The sequence below is a fragment of the Cervus canadensis genome, chromosome 8 (assembly GCF_019320065.1).
Source record: "Cervus canadensis isolate Bull #8, Minnesota chromosome 8, ASM1932006v1, whole genome shotgun sequence".
Classification (NCBI taxonomy): Eukaryota; Metazoa; Chordata; class Mammalia; order Artiodactyla; family Cervidae; genus Cervus; species Cervus canadensis.
The window spans coordinates 33,133,832-33,151,891 of record NC_057393.1 but is presented as its reverse complement, the minus strand read 5'-3'; the positions used below and the strand labels follow the sequence as shown (position 1 = coordinate 33,151,891).

Here is an 18,060-nt window from a genome sequence, read left to right as displayed (position 1 = left end):
CTGGCCACATGAACTACTATTTAATGTTTCGAAGCTCAAGCCCATGCAATGTGTTCTATGTGAAGTTCTCTTTGTCCTCACCCCCAAAAGTTTAATCATTCTCTCTCCTGAGTAACTATTATATCCTGAATATATTTCTTATGTTTCATTGCCATTATTTGCTTAACTGTTTGTTTTCTCCTGACAGACTTAAGATAAAAATCCTTAATGACGTCCATGTATTTTTGAATCCTAGCAAGATCATACCTGATATTAAATAGGATGAAATCTTAATTGAATGAGTGAATGAATAAATAATGGTTGTTTGAAAAACTAGAAAAACCAAACCATCTAGTTATCAGTCAGTAGCTAATTTCTACCTTTTATCAACTATATAAAATATTACAAAAACCTAGTCAGTGTTTATCATGTGTTTCAGGATACTGTACACCCCTTTGTGGAAGTTTCCTTTCAGCACACTGTATACCAAACCAGCATTGCCAGTGGATCTCATCCATGCTGGAATGAAGAAATTAAAGTAGATTTTATGTAAGTTAGAGTCCACTTTTCCTTGGCTTCTAAGATAAACCAATAACAGGATTATTTTCTTGAGCCATTTATTGAAAATAATGATTGATACAGGCTTAATTTTTAAGTTTTTTAATTATGAAGTGTGTTTACATAGATAATGTATGTGTGTGTGCTAAGTCACTTCAGTCATGTCTGACTCTTTGTGACCCTGTGAACTGTAGCCCACCAGGCTTCTCTGTCCGGGGGATTCTTTAGGCAAGAATACTGGAATGGGTTGCCCTGCCTTCCTCCAGGGGCTCTTCCTGACTCAAGAATTGAACCCATGTCTCCTGTGGTTCCTGCACTGCAGGCGGATTCTTGATCACTGAGTAAGCAGGGAAGCCCCTATATAGTATATATGTAAATATAAGTTCTGAGGGAAAATGAATATTTGTGTATCTACCATTTAGCTTTAAAAATGGAGTGTTGCCAGTAACTTTGAAGGCTCTGCTATGCCAATACCCAACTGTATCCCCTTCCTCTTTCCCCAGAGATAACAACCATGTTACCATTGTGTTTATCCTTCCCTCTCTTTCTTTATGATTTTAAATCATAGATATTCATCCCTAGCTATGTTTTATTTATTTATGGATGCTTTACAACTTTATATAAATTGAATTATCTTTTGCAACCTGTTTCTTTACTCTTCATTATTTTGAGAGATTTATCCATGTTCATAATTATTCCTTCCTTCATTTTCACTTTGTTATAGTATTCCACTGTGTTAAAATGCCATAATTTATTTATTTTTTATCCTGTTGATGCACATTTGCCTGGTTTTAGTGTTTTGCTATTATGAATAGTGTTGCTCTGAACATTGTTGTACTTGTTATCTGGAGCACACATCTAAGAGTTTCTTTTTAAGACGGTAGTTCTCAAGCTATTTTGTGCACTGAAATCACCTGTGTGGCTTCTTTAAACAAATTGCTGGGCCCAACTCCATAGTTTCTAATTCAGTAACTCTAGAGTAGGCCTGATACCATAATTTCATTTCTAACAAGTTCCAGGTGTTACTGATGCTACTAGTCAGGAGACACTTTGAGACCCTCTGCTCCAGGATCCATATCCAGGAGTGGAATTGCTTCAACTTTACTACGTAATGTCAATTTTTTTCCCAAAGTGATTGTGCCAATATACACTCTCAGTATAAAAGTTCCTATTGTGCCACATCTTCAATAATATTTAATTTTTAAAATTAATTTTTCTAATATGGTGGATCTTAAGTGATATTCTTACTGTGATTTAATTTACATTCCTGGATTTCTAATGAAATTGAGTTTCTTTTTCTTCCATTCTAAACAAATTGATAGATTTTATCATTTTTAGAGAGTTTAGGTTCCTAGTAAAATTGAGCAGAAAGCAGAATTCTTACATATCCTCTCCCTTCAACACACGCACACACACACAGAGCTTCCCTAAGTGGCAGTGTGGTACATTTCTAATGAGACAGACCAGTGGTGACATATTATGAGACAAAGTCCACAGTTTACATTAGAATCCATTCTCTGTGTTGTACATTCTATGCGTGTGTACTCAGTTGCTTCAGTCATGTCCACCTGTTTGTGACCCTGTGGACCATAGCCCACCAGGCTCCTCTGTCCATGGGATTTCTCCAGGCAAGAATACTGGAGTGACTTGCCATGCCCGCCTTCAGGGGATCTTCCTGACCCAGGGGTCGAACCTGCACCTCCCACATCTCCTGCAGTACAGGTAGATTTTTTACCACTAATGCCACCTGGGAAGCCTTGTATGTTCTATGGGTTTTGACAAGAATAGCAAGGAAAGATAAGAAAACCTCCCTCAGTAATCAATGCAAAGAAATAGAGGAAAACAACAGAATGGGAAAGACTAGAGATCTCTTCAAGAAAATTCGAGATACCAAGGGAACATTTCATGCAAAGATGAGCACAATAAAGGACAGAAATGGTATGGCCCTAACAGAAGCAGAAGATATTAAGAAGAGGTGGAAACAATACACAAAGAACTATACAAAAAAGATCTTCATGACTCAGATAACCACGATGGTGTGATCACTCACCTAGAGATAGACATCCTGGAATGCGAAGTCAAGTGGGCCTTAGGAAGCATCACTATGAACAAAGCTAGTGGAGGTAATGAAATTCCAGTTGAGTTATTTCAGATCCTAAAAGACGATGCTATGAAAGTGCTGCACACAATATGCTAGCAAATCTGGAAAACTCAGCAGTGGCCATAGGACTGAAAAAGGCCAGTTTTCATTCCAATCCCAAAGTAAAGCAATGCCAAAGAATGCTCAAACTACCACACAATTGCACTCATCTCACACGCTAGCAAAGTAATGCTCAAAATTCTCCAAGCTAGGCTTCAGCTGTACGTGAACCATGAACTTCTAGATGTTCAAGCTGGATTTAGAAAAGGCAGAGGAAGCAGAGATCAAATTGCCAACATCTGCTGGATCATCGAAAAAGCAAGAGAGTTCCAGAAAAACATCTAGTTTTGCTTTATTGACTATGCCAAAGCCTTTGACTGTGTGAATTACAACAAACTGGAAAATTCTTCAAGACATGGGAATACCAGACCACCTTACCTGCCTCCTGAGAAATCTGTATGTAGGTCAAGAAGCAACAGTTAGAACTGGACATGGAACAACAGACTAGTTCCAAATAGGGAAAGGAGTCCATCAAGGCTGCATATTGTCACCTGGCTTATTTAACTTATATGCAGAGTACATCATGCAAAATGCTGGGCTGGATGAAGCACAAGTTGAAATCAAGATTGCTGGGAGAAATACCAATAACCTCAGATACGCAGACACCACCCTTATGGCAGAAAGCGAAGAAGAACTAAAGAGCCTCTTGATGAAAGTGATAGAGGAGAGTGAAAAAGTTTGCTTAAAACTCAACATTCAGAAAACAAAGATCATGGCATCTGGTCCCATCACTTCATGGCAAATAGATGAGGAAACAATGGAAATGGTGAGAGATTTTATTTTGGGGGGCTCCACAACCACTGCAGATGGTGACCATAGCCATGAAATTAAAAGCCGCTTACTCCTTGGAAGGAAAGTTATGACCAACCTAGACAGCATATTAAAAAGGAGAGACATTACTTTGCCAACAAAGGTCCGTCTAGTCAAGGCTGTGGTTTTTCCAATAGTCAGGTATGGATGAGAGCATTGGACTATAAAGAAAGTTGAGTGCCAAAGAATTGATGCTTTTGAACTATAGTGTTGGAGAAGACTCTTGAGAGTCCCTTGGACAGCAAAGAGAGCCAACCAGTCCATCCTAAAGGAAATCAATCCTGAATATTCATTGGAAAGACTGATGATGAAGCTGAAGCTCAATACTTTGGTCACCTGATGCGAAGAACCGACTCATTGGAAAAGACCTTGATGCTGGGAAAGATTGAAGGCAGGAGGAGAAGGGGATGACAGAGGATGAGATGATTGGATGGCATCACCAACGCAATAGACATGAGTTTGAGTAGGCTTCAGGAGTTGGTGATGGACAGGGAGGCCTGGTGTGCTGCAGGCCATGGGGTCGCAAAGAGTCAGACACAACTGAACTAAACTGAATTGATACTCACTCCAGTATTCTTGCCTGGAGAATCTCATGAACAGAGGAGCTTGGTGGGTTATATTCCATAGGGTCGAAAAGAGTTGGACATGACTGAAGAAATTTAGCGTGTGCACACACCTGGGTATGTGCCCATAAGTGGGATTGCCAGGTCAGATGGAAAATCTATTTTTAGATTTTTAAGGAACCTCCATGCCGTTCTCCATAGTGGCTATACCAATTTACATTCCCACCAACAGTGTAGGAGGATTCCTTTTTCTCTACATCCTTTCCAGGATTTATTGTCTGTAGATTTTTTGATACTGAGTCTAATGAAAGATAACAGTCATCTTGAAAACACATAGCTTTTCTTTTTTTTTTTTTTTTTAACACATAGCTTTTCTTAGCTTACACTTTATAAAAGAAAATAACAGGTAATTTTATAGTCCTTTATGAATAATGATTTTATAAAATAATTAAACATCTGAATATGTTTTCTTATTTACAGCTTACCAGGACATGATTGTAACTTCTCAAGTTTATCTAAAATAAAAGATAATATATATATCAACATTTTTGATGAAATGATTATTGAAAAGCATGAGGTAAAGTAGAATAATTATAATAATCAAGGTTGAAATAATTCTAGGTTCAGACTGAATGAAGTCTGTGAACATATTTGTTAATTTGCTTTTAGATGCAGTGTCTATTTACAATATTGTCTAAAAAGGATATGGAGCAACATGAAATAAAATCAGACATGTGACAAGTCAGTTCAAAAATAACAGAGATCATAAACCACACATAGGAAGAGGAGGGATAAATATACCAAGAATTTGGGGAAACTAGGTTTCTGCAATTGAACATTATATCTACATGTGAACTTCCTGGTAGCCAAGCTTTAGCATATTTTCAAGGTTTGCTGCACTAAACACATTTGCTGTGGTATATACTATGATATATACTTAATGTATATACTGTGGTAAAAGTATGTACATTAAGGTGCTTTACATTGTTTACTGAGATGTAGGAAGATCTCAAAAGCAGTGGCTATAAACTTAAGACAGGAATCAGGGGTACTGGTAGCTTTTTTCAAACTTCAGCCCTTCCCCAGATTCAAGTAAACAGCAGCAACACACCCAGGGCTTAGAAACTGAATACCATGTTTCCCAGTTGGCATGTGATCACCAGAATCTCAATATTGTCTATTATGACCCTGAACTCCCTGGCATTTGTTGTTCTTAGAAGAAAACAGATCAGATTAAAATGGGAGCCAGAATATATTGCATTTTCTTTTGCAAGGTTTTTACATTTCTAAACTGGACTGTCTGCAAGAGGACCATTTGATAAATTTTCTTAGTTAAGAAATGGCCCAGGTTAACCTTTGTTGTGGTGGTTGTTCAGTCAATAAGTTGTGTCGGACTCTTTGTGACCCCATGGACTCCGGAACACCAGGCTCCCCTGTCCTTCGCTATTTCCCAGAGTTTGTTCAGATTCATGTCCATTGAGCTGGTGATGCTATCTAACTGATGCCATTATTTCTTGGCAGTAAGCCAACATGATCCATAATTATAGCAGCAAGGGAAAGGTGGTTGATGGAAAAGCATAAAATGAAGCAGAAAGCAAGATGGTATATGGGGAAAACCACAATGAATTGTCCTTTTTATCTCCCTTCTTTTTTCCTAGCTCCTTACTTCAGCCCAGGTTAATAGTGTATAACTTTAATATTAACAGAAATTTTGAGTTTATGGATTTAAAAGAAATCACATTAATATAAATAATTTAAGATCTTATTCTTATTATACCTTCTACTCACAAAACCTCCACCAGTCCCTGGCAAAATTTTCTGGAAGCCTCCGAGGAGTCCTCATATATGTGCTTAGACATGACTGTTAGCTATAGTCGTCAGTATGTGTGTTCTTTTGCCTCAGCCCCCAAAGCTCTCAAAGCCACGTAAAAGAATCTCACCACCACCACTGTTGACATTGCCCCGATTATGATGCCACCATCTGTGCCAAGGGTGTTATCCCCCCAGTTATTCTTGAGCCCAAAGCTATCAAACTTCAGAATACTCAAGAGGCACTGGATTCTGTACAAGCATGAGCAGAACGGGCCTATTTTCTCTAAATCCATACCACATATTGTGTATCTAGACTATAAAGCAATAGTGTTTGTATACAAAATCTCACAGTAGAAGAGCTTCTCCAGCCACTGACCCTAATCATCAGGGGCCAAACCAAGGACGAGGGACCCAGTGGGGTTCAGCGTGCACCAACCCTTTCCATGTCTTCATTGTCCTTTCAGTTCTTCTTGATTCCTGAACTCAACCCAACTGCCCTCATTGTCCCTAATTACAAGTAAAAATCAGTGGATATAAGTATATACTAGTACCATGGAGCAGTTTGTTGCCTATGCCAGTCTTAACTCAAACAAGCAACATGCCTATCCCAAGAACTATTCTCTAACACCTTTCCCATATTCCCCCTATCTCAGCGCTTTGGCTGATGAGATGAAAAACGTAAATGACTAAAAGTGAAGTGAATTACAGAGTAAATGCCAGTGGGGTTAGTGGTGTTGGTGGTAAATGCCAAATCCTTTTTTGCCCAATATCCCACTACACATGCTTTCTCTAATTTTTAAAAATAGTATTATTGAGGAGTAGTTGGCATACAGTAAGCTGCACATAAAGTGTGTATTTTGACAAATTTTGACATATATGTATATATACACATGAAACCATTATCAAAGTCAAGACAATGAATATATGCATCACTCTCAAAGTTTTTCCTCTGTCCTGTTAGAATACCTCCATCCTTCCTTTCCTTCCTCCCACCCCAGGAAACGATTCATCTGCTTTCAGTAACTATACTTTATATTTTCTGGAATTTTATAGAAATGGTACCATACAGTTTTCACTCTTTTTTCCTTGGCCTGGCAGCTTTCATTCAGGGGTAAAAAAAATTATTTTTAGATTTGTCTATGTTATTTATCAAATAGTTCATTACTTTTTATTGTATAGTCGTAGTCTGTTGAAAACACACATTGTATTGTATGTTTAAATATTCACCTGTTGATGGACAGGTGGATTTTCTTTGGCGGGGGTGGAGGGGATATTATAAATAAAACTACCATGAGGATTTGTGTAGAAATCTTATATACAAATGCTTTAATTTTGGGGGGAGTAAATACATAGGAGTGAAATGACTGGATCATATGGTAAGTGGACATTTGAGAAACAAATTGTTTTTTCAAAGTGATTGTACCGTTTTGTTTCCACCAGCACTGTATGAGACTTCTAGTTCTTTCACATTCTTACAAGCATGTAGTAAGACTTCAAAATTTTAGCCATTCTAACAAGCCTGTGGTTGTATCTCATTGTAGTTTTAATTTGCATTTCCTAATGACTAATGATGTTGGATGGCTTCCCTGGTGGTTCAGATGGTAAAGAATCTGCCTGCAATGCAGGAGACCTGGGTTTGATCCCTGGGTTGGGGAGATCCCCTTGAGAAGGGAATGGGGACCCATTCTAGTATTCTTGCCTGGAAAATTCCATAAACAAAGGAGTCACAGTCAAACACGATTGAGCAACTAACAACACACAATGATGTTCAGCATTTTTAATGAATTGCTCTTGGTGTCATGTTTTGTAGCTCTGTTTTTATAACTCTTTATTAGAATTACAGGGCTTCCCAGGTGGTGCTAGGGGTAAAGAACCTGCCTGCTAATGCAGGAGACATAAGAGACTCAAGTTCCATCCCTTGGTAGGGAAGATCCCCTGGAGGAGGGCATAGTAACCCACTGCACTGTTCTTGCCTGGAGAATCCTCACGGACACAGGGGCCTGGCAGGCTACAGTCCATTGGGTCACACAGAGTCAGACATGACCGAAGCAGCTCAGCACACACACACACACTGTTAGGATTATGTTCCTTCTTCATGAATTGATTCCTCTATTATTATGTAATATTCCTCTTTATCCCTGGTTACATTTCTTAATTCTTAAATCTACTTTGTATGTTATAAATATAGTCATTTCAGCTTTCTTTTCATTGGTGTTTGTATGTATGGTGTATCTTTTTCTTTCTTTTCTTCTTTTCTTTTAACCTGTGTCTTTATATGTAAAATGAGTTTACTTTAGACAGTGTATAGTTGGGTCTTCCTTTTTTATTCAGTTGTAACAATCTCTATCTTTTAATAAATGGGTATTTATGTTTTGCATAATTACTGACTTGGGTGGGTTCCATCTTCCTGTTTGCTTCCTGCTTGTCCAATCTGTTTTTTGTTCTTTTTTGCTTCCTTTTTCTGGATTAATAGAGTACTTTTATGATTCTACTTTATTTTCACTATTGGCTTATTAGCTGTACTTCTTTTATTTCATAATTGTTGCCCTAGGCTTTATTATATATTATTGTGCTTATCACAGTCTGTAATATTATGCCACTCCACATACAGTGTAAGAACAGGATATTATTACACTTCCATTTCTACTCCTATGCTTTGTGTTAGTGTTATTTTGTCATATATTTTGCTTTTACATATGTCATAAACCCTGCAACAGGTCATTATTATTGCTTTAAATAGTCAATTTTAAAGAAATTTTTGAAAGTGAGAAAAAACTTTTCTATTTACTCTTTGGTTTCTTTTTAAAATGAAAGAGAATTTATTATACTTACCTGCAAGTTTGTGTGAAATTATTCATCACATGATGTAGAATAGTAATAGAAAACTTATTTATTTTTAATAGGATCACTCTTTCAGGAGCTGCAGTGGTCATTCATATGTAAGAAAGAATTGGCTTGGATCCATTGTCTTCCCTTTCTCTGCTCTCCTACAACAATCTGAGGTAACAGAAAATGATTCTTTGCTAACTCTAAATTTTTGTCTCTGGCTAATAGAAACACTTACTGTTGTCTTTGAGTCAGATTTTGATTGGCAGGTTAAGTCAGTTGAAATGATCCTGTATGCAAGTGCCTCTTAGGTGTTGGAGTATTTGAAGATTTTAGCCGTCTCTAGGAGATACCCACAAATTTATTTCATATATTTTTAGTGTTCATTGATGAAGAAAAGGACAGCTAACCATAGGTCTTAAAGCAACATTCATATGTGTTTATAATAGTTACATAATTCAAGATTCATACATTTTCTGAATAATGACATTGCTTCCTAACCATGGGTTGCATGATTCTATGCAATCACAGCATGTCATGAGGGAGCACGTTACAAATACAAGTGCTGCAAATAAAGAGCAATGGAGATTTTAAATTGTTGGAGGTATAGGGCTTCCTGTTACAAATCCCTGCAGTTACTTCTCAGTCTCAGGCCAGATGCTAGGATAGAGAAGTAGTTAAGAAGGTGAGCTTCAAAGGCAGACTCATCTGCATTGTCATCCTGGCTGGACTACTCATGGGTTGTGTGACCTGTCACAAATTCCTCACATGCTCTGAGCTCATTTCCTTATCTATAAAATGGAGATTAGTGGTGTTTACCTCATTGAATAATGTGATCTATGTCAAGCACTTGGAAGAATGCCTTATACATAGTAGGTGCTCAATAACTATTAATATTAGTTATATTAGTAGTAGTAGTAGTTATTATTTTAAGTTATCTACATACACACACACACACACACACACATGGTCCCTCCTCCAGTGGACTTCGGGTCATCTCTCCTTCTGTTCCATTTTTTTTCTCTTTCCAGGACCAGTGCAAAATGTAACATGGTCTTTTAGCATTTTTCTCTGAGCTTAAATTCGATTCTCTAAGAGTTTCTATCACTTTGGTACATTAACTTGCTTCCTCATTTCATCCCTTTCTTACTTCTGCCTTTTCCACATACTACATGTTAGAGAGGGACCCAGGGTGTCAAGGTTGCTTGTAAGCAGATCATCATGAAAAACTTTGTCATTCTTTGCAAGTCCCTATTAGTCAAATCAGCATGAACCCATGCAAGCCTATTTCCTGCAATGGAGAAGACTGAACTGAGCTATCTTTGACTGATGTTTATTTTCATCATGCAGAATCCATTCTGTTCATATACTCTTTCAGATTAGTGGGACATTTCAAGTAAATATTCCACCTGTTTTGCTTGGGTATACTTGGAGTAAGACTTATGTGTCTCCTAAAGAAGATTATAATGGACAGAATTTAAAAGAATGTACCTTCTTAAATATTTTTGCTACTATTGAACCTCAAATATCATATGCCACCTGTAGTCCAGAACTAGACAAGGTAGGCTTTCCACTGAATTATTTTCAGATATACTATCAAAGGAGTGTTAATTTCAAAGTTGACAAAAATGAATGTTGGTTCTTGATATTTTCCTGTGGGAACAATATGGTAGCAAGTTGAAATATTTTAAACTTGATTCTAGTTTTCAGATCAAATAGATGTTTTGGAGAGAGCATGGATTTTTACAAAGAATTGTAAGGCATTATTTCCTAAACGAAGAATCATCACTACTGTTTTTAATGATGAAGGGATACAGATCTTAGTAATAAGATACATCAAGGCATTGAATCCACCTCAACAACTCCTGGATATGTTTCTTCATTATTCGAATGCGACACTTGTAAGTGATATTTATGATAGTAACTTTATTGAGATATTCACATACCATATATTTTGCCCTTCTAAAGTATATAATTCAGTGGTTTTTAATATATACACCAAGTTGTGCAGCCATCACCACAGTAAATTTTAGAACATTTTGATCACTCTCAATTTATATTTAATTGGTTTACTTTTTAACATTAACTTTGAGTAAAACTTTCTTATTAAAATTGCTTTATCTTCAGAGACAGTTTCCTGAGAGAGATACCATCTGTGTTGCAATGTGTGCTCCTGAGTGTATGGTGGAAGAAAACATTTCCTCCTGTTGCCCTTCACTCTGCCCACTTGTACTGAAAGTCACTGTTGCCACATCACTTCATGTGACCATACCAACTTCGTAATCTTTCTGTCAGACTTTGAAAAGTGACACAGAAAGATTCCTTTGATTTTCAGGCAGAATTGAAAGTTGTATTTCTAAAGAGATGGTGTCCTTCTAAGGATTGCTTCTTGTTGTAAAGAGGCTTTTGCTCTCTTTATCTTTTATCTATCTTATCTTTTGCTCTATAAACTGCCAACATAACACTTCTCACCTTATGTGGCTTTATGCATATCTATTATTTACCAGCTGACAAAAGAGACATGTACAGGCATTCATTATGAACTCAGAAGAGGAGATAGCTTCTTCCACTTTGAGAAAGGAAAATGTGAAATCAGAAATCTAGTCTCCCCTTTAAGGAAAAAAAAAGCTTTGATTAAAGGACACCTGTGAAAAATCACTTATACCTTTTATTTCTTCAGGCCTGATTGACTCAATTGACTCTCCTTAGAATACTTATATTATTCTTCCAGTATGAAGCTCAAACCTGAATTCTTTAAGCTAAAACCAAAAGTCCTAATCTAGATCACATTTTACTACACTCTGCTTTTGGGTTTCTTCTTGCCTGTTTCCTGATACCAAAAGTCCAAGGAGATAATAATGCTCTCAGATTTCTTTTAAAGACAATCTTTGTCTTTTTAAAAAAGAAGTCTAAATCCTAGCTCTTTAGCTTGTCGGGAATTGTGAGCCATGTTTAATTAACTGCATGAAGTCAGAAACATGATTAGTGTAGGAGGTCATAGTAGTGCATATATGGCAGCTACTGTAAATCAGTGAAAATGTTGGTGAACTTTCTGTGTTAACTCTAATCTGAGTCCTTATCTCCAGCCCTATAGGGGTAGCAATCCACAACAGAAGTTCTGTTGTTTGTACAAATAGGCTGCACCAGTATCTTCTTGCTGCAGTAACTTATAACTGGATTTTATTAATAAAAATAATTCTGATGGATTTTGAACCTCAAAGAAAATCAAACTTTTGCTATCTTCTACACCTTTTTTTCAATTTTCTTAAACAGTTGTATTTTAAAGTATACATGTAATGTATCACATTTAAATTTTTAATTTATTACAGTAAAATGTAGTGATTAATACCCATGGTCTGGAGTCATGCTAACGAGCTTATTCCCAGAGACCCATATGTTGTGTTAGTGTGTAACCCATATATTATGTTAGTGTGTTAGTGTGTGAGTTAGAATGGGCAGGTTATCTTAGCACTCTAAGCTTGTTTCTTCTTTTGTAAAATAAAATTAATAATAGTGTGTATTTCAAAGGCTTGTAGGATATACTAAATTTGGTGATAATGCATGTAAAGCACTGTGCTTGGTGATGGGCATATAGTATGCTCTTAATAAATCTTAGTTAATATTATTTTAGGACCTTGTTGCTCACTTTGTATCTTTGATTCCTGTTATGCCTGATGCACTGGATGAAAATGATGGTTTTAATATATGGATGACATCAGAGGTAACCAATTACAATTTACAATTTAAATGTATAATGTTTGCTTTTCTTTTAAAGAAACATTTCAAAAATATTATGCACTTATGTAGTAGCTTTCCTTATGCAATTTGAAGACATTTGATAATTTAATACACTGTTTTCATTCAGCTCTATAACAACCCATAGAAATAATTCTTAAAGACCAAAAATCTTGTTCAACTCTTTAAGTAGCTCATAATATTCAGATTCAGCAGGAATTCCAGGAGTACAATATTATGACATTCTCCAGAGAGAAATATGAAATATGCCTTGTTCACTGTAGAGGTGGTTAGACCCTGAAGTCTAGGGGAAATACCACCACTTCCCAGAAGCCTTCCCCAGTTTTCCCATATCTGAATGAAGGGCTTCCTTGGCACTTGGATTAAAATTGTCTTTAGACTTGTTGCCATGCAATATTTGGGATATATTTGAACTAAAAACTATTTATTTGAAATTTAAATTGCTTCAGGCATCCCATCCCTCCCCCCAAAAATCTGGCAATCCTAATTAGAACACTTTTTCCATTTCACCTTAAATTATATTTAGTTGATTATACACTGGCCCTATACCCACACACTATACATATACATCCCAAGTTTAATCTTCTTGAATGAAAAGGCAAATTTGCACTTATCTAGAATGTTTAGTCAAGGCTAAACTGGTTTTTCCAGTAGTCATGTATGGATGTGAGAGTTGGATGGTGAAGAAAACTGAGGACTGAAGAATTGATGCTTTTGAACTGTGGTGTTGGAGAAGACTCTTGAGAGTCCCTTGGACTGCAAGGAGATCCATCCAGTCCATCCTAAAGGAGATCAGTCCTGGGTGTTCATTGGAGGGACTGATGTTGAAGCTGAAACTCAAATACTTTGGCCACCTGATGCGAAGAGTTGACTCATTGGAAAAGACCCTGATGCTTGGAGGGATCGGGGGTGGGAGGAGAAGGGGATGGCAGAGGATGAGATGGCTGGATGGCATCAGCGACTCAATGGACATGAGCTTGAGTAAACTCTGGGAGTTGGTGATGGACAGGGAGGCCTGGCGTGCTGCGATTCACGGGGTCGCAAAGAGTCAGACACGACTGAGCAACTGACCTGAACTGAACTGAGAGTGTTGAGAAGCTGGATTTGAGCTGAAGTGGATTTAGAGAGCACAGGACTAATTTATTAGGTCAGTTACCCTGCCTTCTGCTAAATGAAAGTGAGAGGACCACCAGCCGTGGTTTGGACCCAGTGACTCAAATCCGGTAAAACTCAGAGGTGTCTGTTAACTCTAGACTCTTCTGAGACTCTTCAGACTAATCAGAATGTGTTACAATCCTGCAGAACATTGAAAAGATAGCCTCTAAAGTAGCTAAAAATAACTGTGAAAATAACCATTCTGGCAAATACCAGTGCTTCCAAGTGCCCTCCAAGCCAAACGGTACTCATAATCAACAGGTCCCCACCGGCACAGACTTCCTCTTGGCTGGTGTCTCCCATTGCCGTGAACTCTGGACTTGGGATGTCCCTGAGTGAATGACTGATTAAATCGTCGCAGGAGTTATTTCCTCTACCCAACATACAGTCTTTGAACAAACCTTTGTTCAAATCCTACTTCAACCACCTGGTAGCTGTGTGACTTAAGTTATTCAGCTCCATGGGACCTCACTTTCCTCATCTGTGTCATACAGGGATTTTGACAGGATAGGCAGCTGAAACACAGTATGTTAGTTACGTTGTTGTGGTTGTTCAGTCGCTAAGTCGTGTCCGACTCTTTGTAACCCCCTGGGCTGCGGCAGCCAGGTGTCTCTGTCCTTCACTATCTCCTGAGTTTGCTCAGATTCATGTCTTTTGAGCTGTGATGCTATCATGCTATCTAACTACCTCATCCTCTGTCGCTGTCTTCTCTTTTTGCCTTCCGTCTTTCCCAGCTTCAGAGTCTTTTCCAATGTTAGTTACCTACTCTCATTCATTCCCTCCTTCTCTTATGAGATGCTGTCAGGGGATCCTCCTTGGTCTGATATTGAAGACTACTCATGTTCTGCTCTTCATTCTCCTGTTCATCACGTGTATCTTTCAGAACCATTCTTCCTAACCTCTATCCCTCACCATCACATCCAGCCAGTGTGTACTGATGTGGCCACATCTGTTGTTAAACCATTGAAACACTTCCGGACTGACTGGTAAATAGTCAGTCACTCTGAGAGCTCCTGAGCTCCCCCTCCCCAAGCTCCCTGGCCACCACAGCCCTTTCTCTGGGACAAATGAAGTGGAAGCATGTGTCCAGCCTAAGTGGTGCAGCCGAGTCTGCATGGTACAGCTGCTACTCAGCAGCAACACATTATTGCCATATGAACATTTGGGCCCATGTATTTTGTTAGATCCTTTGATTCTTCAAGAGAATCCAGAAATCCAGAGTTGTATGTATGATCTTCCAATTTTTAAAAGCATTTTGGGGTCAAGCAAAACACACCTATAGACTGGAGCTAAATCATAAGCCACTGGTCTGCCACCTCTGCTGTGCTTTTTCTGTCCTGCTACAACTGCCTTACTAGGCACTCTGCATTTGGTTACACCCACCCCTGCTGTTCAGGTCTTTCGGCTAAGGAAGTTTCCATCACTTTTCTTGATTGGGCTCCAACTCAGATCTCTTCTTCTAAGTTGAGAGCACTATATTGGTACAGGGCAGAGAGTGACTCCATTGACCAAAGGATCCTTTCCTCCAAAAACAGGTGTGATTTCCTTTCAGATGAAGTTCCTTAAAATATTAGCCAATTTTATTATTCAGTCACTGAGTCATGTTCAATTCTTTGTGACCAAAGAGTTGCAGCACGCCAGGCTTCCCTGTCCATCACCATCTCCTGGAGTTTGCCTTAACTCACGTCCATTGAGTCAGTGATGCCATCCAACCACCTCATCCTCTTTTGTCCCCTTCTCCTCCTACCTTCAATCTTTCCCCGCATCAGGGAAAATGAGTCAGCTCTTCGCATCAGGTGGCCAAAGTATTGAAGTTTCAGCTTTAGAATCAGTCCTTCCAATGAATATTCAGGGTTGATTTCCTTTAGGATGGACTGGTTTGATCTCCTTGCTGTCCAAGGGACTCTCAAGAGTCTTCTCCAACACCACAGTTCAAAAGCATTTATTCTTTGGTGCTCAGCCCTGTTTTCCCAGGATATTTGTCCCCCCCAAAAAATCTGCCTCATTTTGGATGATAAAATTATTGGATCACCCAGTATCCTTATGTTCCAGGCTAATGTTCTATCTTTCTAATGCCCTAATGTTTTAACAGGAAAAGTGTGTCAGAGTTTTAGGCTTTGCAGTCATCTTAGTGACCTGGCAGAAATGTGTGTGTAAGGGTGTGGAGGGGCCCTGAATCTGTTGGATGCTTATACTACTCAACTCTCTCCTCCCCTCCCTTCCTTTTTTTTTTTTTTTGTCCTTGTTGCTTTTGTTTCACCTTAGCGCTGCATCAGTTTGGCTATTGGAAATAAGGAGGAGCATGCCATACTTCTCTGTAATTTCTTCCTGTATTTTGGAAAGAAAGCTTTGGTCCTTCTAGGAACCTCAGTGTTGGAAGTAAGTGTTGGACTTAATATTTAAATAGTGTAAACAAAACTTTCAGTTACAAGTTTTAAAGACTTCAACTCCAAGTTTCCATTTTTTTCACAAATTAGGAAATTTCATAGGCAAACAAATATTTACTTAGGGGAATAATGTTGCTTCATCAACATTTCCACAATGTAAAGAATGACTTCCTTTTGTTTTTCTTCTTTGTAAAGTAGTACAGATAATAGTGCTACTTCATGGCAGCAAATTTGGAAAACTCAGCAATGACCACAGGACTGGAAAAGGTCTGTTTTCATTCCAGTCCCAAAGAGGGACAATGCCAAAGAATGTTCAAACCACTGTAAAATTGTGCTCATTTCACATGCTAGCAAGGTTATGCTCAAAAGCCTTCAAGGTAGGCTTCAGCATTATGTGAACTGAGAACTTCCAAATGTAAAAGCTAGGTTTCAGAGAGGCAGAGGAACCAGAGATCAAATGCCAACATTTGTTGGATCATGGAGAAAGCAAGGGAGTTCCAGGAAAACATCTACTTTGCTTCATTGACTATGCTAAAGCCTTTGCCTGTGTGGATCACAATAAAATGTGGAAAATTCTTAAAGAGATGGGAATACCAGACCACCGTACCTGTTTCCTGAGAAACCTGTATGCGGGTCAAGAACCAGCATTAGAACGGGACATGGAACAACTGACTGGTACAAAACTGGGAAAGAAATATAACATGGCCGTATGTTGTCCCCCTGCTTATTTAACTTCTATGCGTGAGTACATCATGTAACATGCCAGACTGGATGAATCACAGGCTGGATTCAAGATTACTGGGAGAAATATCAACAACCTCAGATATGCAGATGATGCCACTCTAATGGCAGAAAGTGAAGAGGAACTAAAGAGCCTCTTAATGAGGGTGAAAGAGAAGAGTGAAAAAGCTGACCTGAAACTCAGTGTTAAAAAACTAAGATCATGGCATCCAGACCCATTACTTCATGGCAAATAGATGGCAAAAAAGTGGAAGCAGTGACAGATTTTCTTCCTTGGGCTCCAAAATCATTGTGGACAGTGACTGCAGCCATGAAATTAAAAGACGCTTGCTCTTTGGAAGGAAAGCTACGACAGACCTAGACAGTGTATTAAAAAGCAGAGATATCGCTTTGCCAACAAAGGTCTGTATAGTCAAAGCTATGGTTTTTCCAGTAGTCAGGTACAGATGTGAGAGTTGGACCATAAAGAATACTGAGCGCTGAAGAACTCTTGCTTTTGAACTGTGGTGCTGGAGAAGAAGACTCTTGAGAGTCCCTTGGACTACAAGGAGATCAATCTAGTCAATCCTAAAAGAAATCAACCCTGAATATTAACTGGAAGGAATAATGCAGAACCTGAAGCTCCCATACTTTGGCAACCTGATGTGAGGAGCTGACTCATAGAAAAGACCCTGATGCTGGGAAAGATTGAGGGCAAAAGGAGAAGAGGGTGGCAGAGAATGAGATGGTTAGATAGCGTTACTGATACAATGGACATGAGTTTGAGCAAACTCTGGAAAATGGTGGAGGACAGAGGAACCTGGCATGCTGTATGTAGTTCATGGGGTCACAAAGAGTTGGACATGACTTAGCGACTGAACATCATGGGGTTACTAGAAATACTCAGTTATGTAGTAAATATATGACACTGAGAGCAGCACCTGGTTTATGGAAAATGCTCAATAAGTGATGGTGGTAGGTGATGTAGCAATAGTTATCGTAGTAATAGTTATGTAGTGGTTGTTAACCATCATCACCATCATCATCTTTATATGTTCCTAGAATTATATTTAAGATAATTAAGATGTACCTCTCCCTATTTTTCACTGCTCAAATTTTAATTGTGCAAGAAATGGGCCAGAAGTTCACTAATTTGTACAACTTAATTATATACTCCTGTATTCAAACCTCCAGAAAGCTGCCTTATTAGGACTCTTTATTTCTATTCAGTAATATGAACATATTGATATGCATTTAAAACTTCAAGATTTTTTTTTTTGTCATGATCATTTAT

The 18,060-nt window shown here is 38.3% G+C and overlaps 1 protein-coding gene across 1 annotated transcript in view; it reads left to right on the top strand.

Annotated features, from left to right (window-relative positions):
* The window catches only part of CC2D2B (coiled-coil and C2 domain containing 2B), a 96,653-nt gene that overhangs the window by 63,599 nt on the left and 14,994 nt on the right, over positions 1–18,060 (top strand). Inside the window, exons 25-31 of the mRNA XM_043475855.1 lie at positions 419–528; positions 4,591–4,687; positions 8,826–8,924; positions 10,127–10,309; positions 10,452–10,649; positions 12,380–12,469; positions 15,925–16,038. Coding sequence (XP_043331790.1) covers positions 419–528; positions 4,591–4,687; positions 8,826–8,924; positions 10,127–10,309; positions 10,452–10,649; positions 12,380–12,469; positions 15,925–16,038 — 891 coding nt within the window. The remainder of the gene's footprint in view (positions 1–418; positions 529–4,590; positions 4,688–8,825; positions 8,925–10,126; positions 10,310–10,451; positions 10,650–12,379; positions 12,470–15,924; positions 16,039–18,060) is intronic.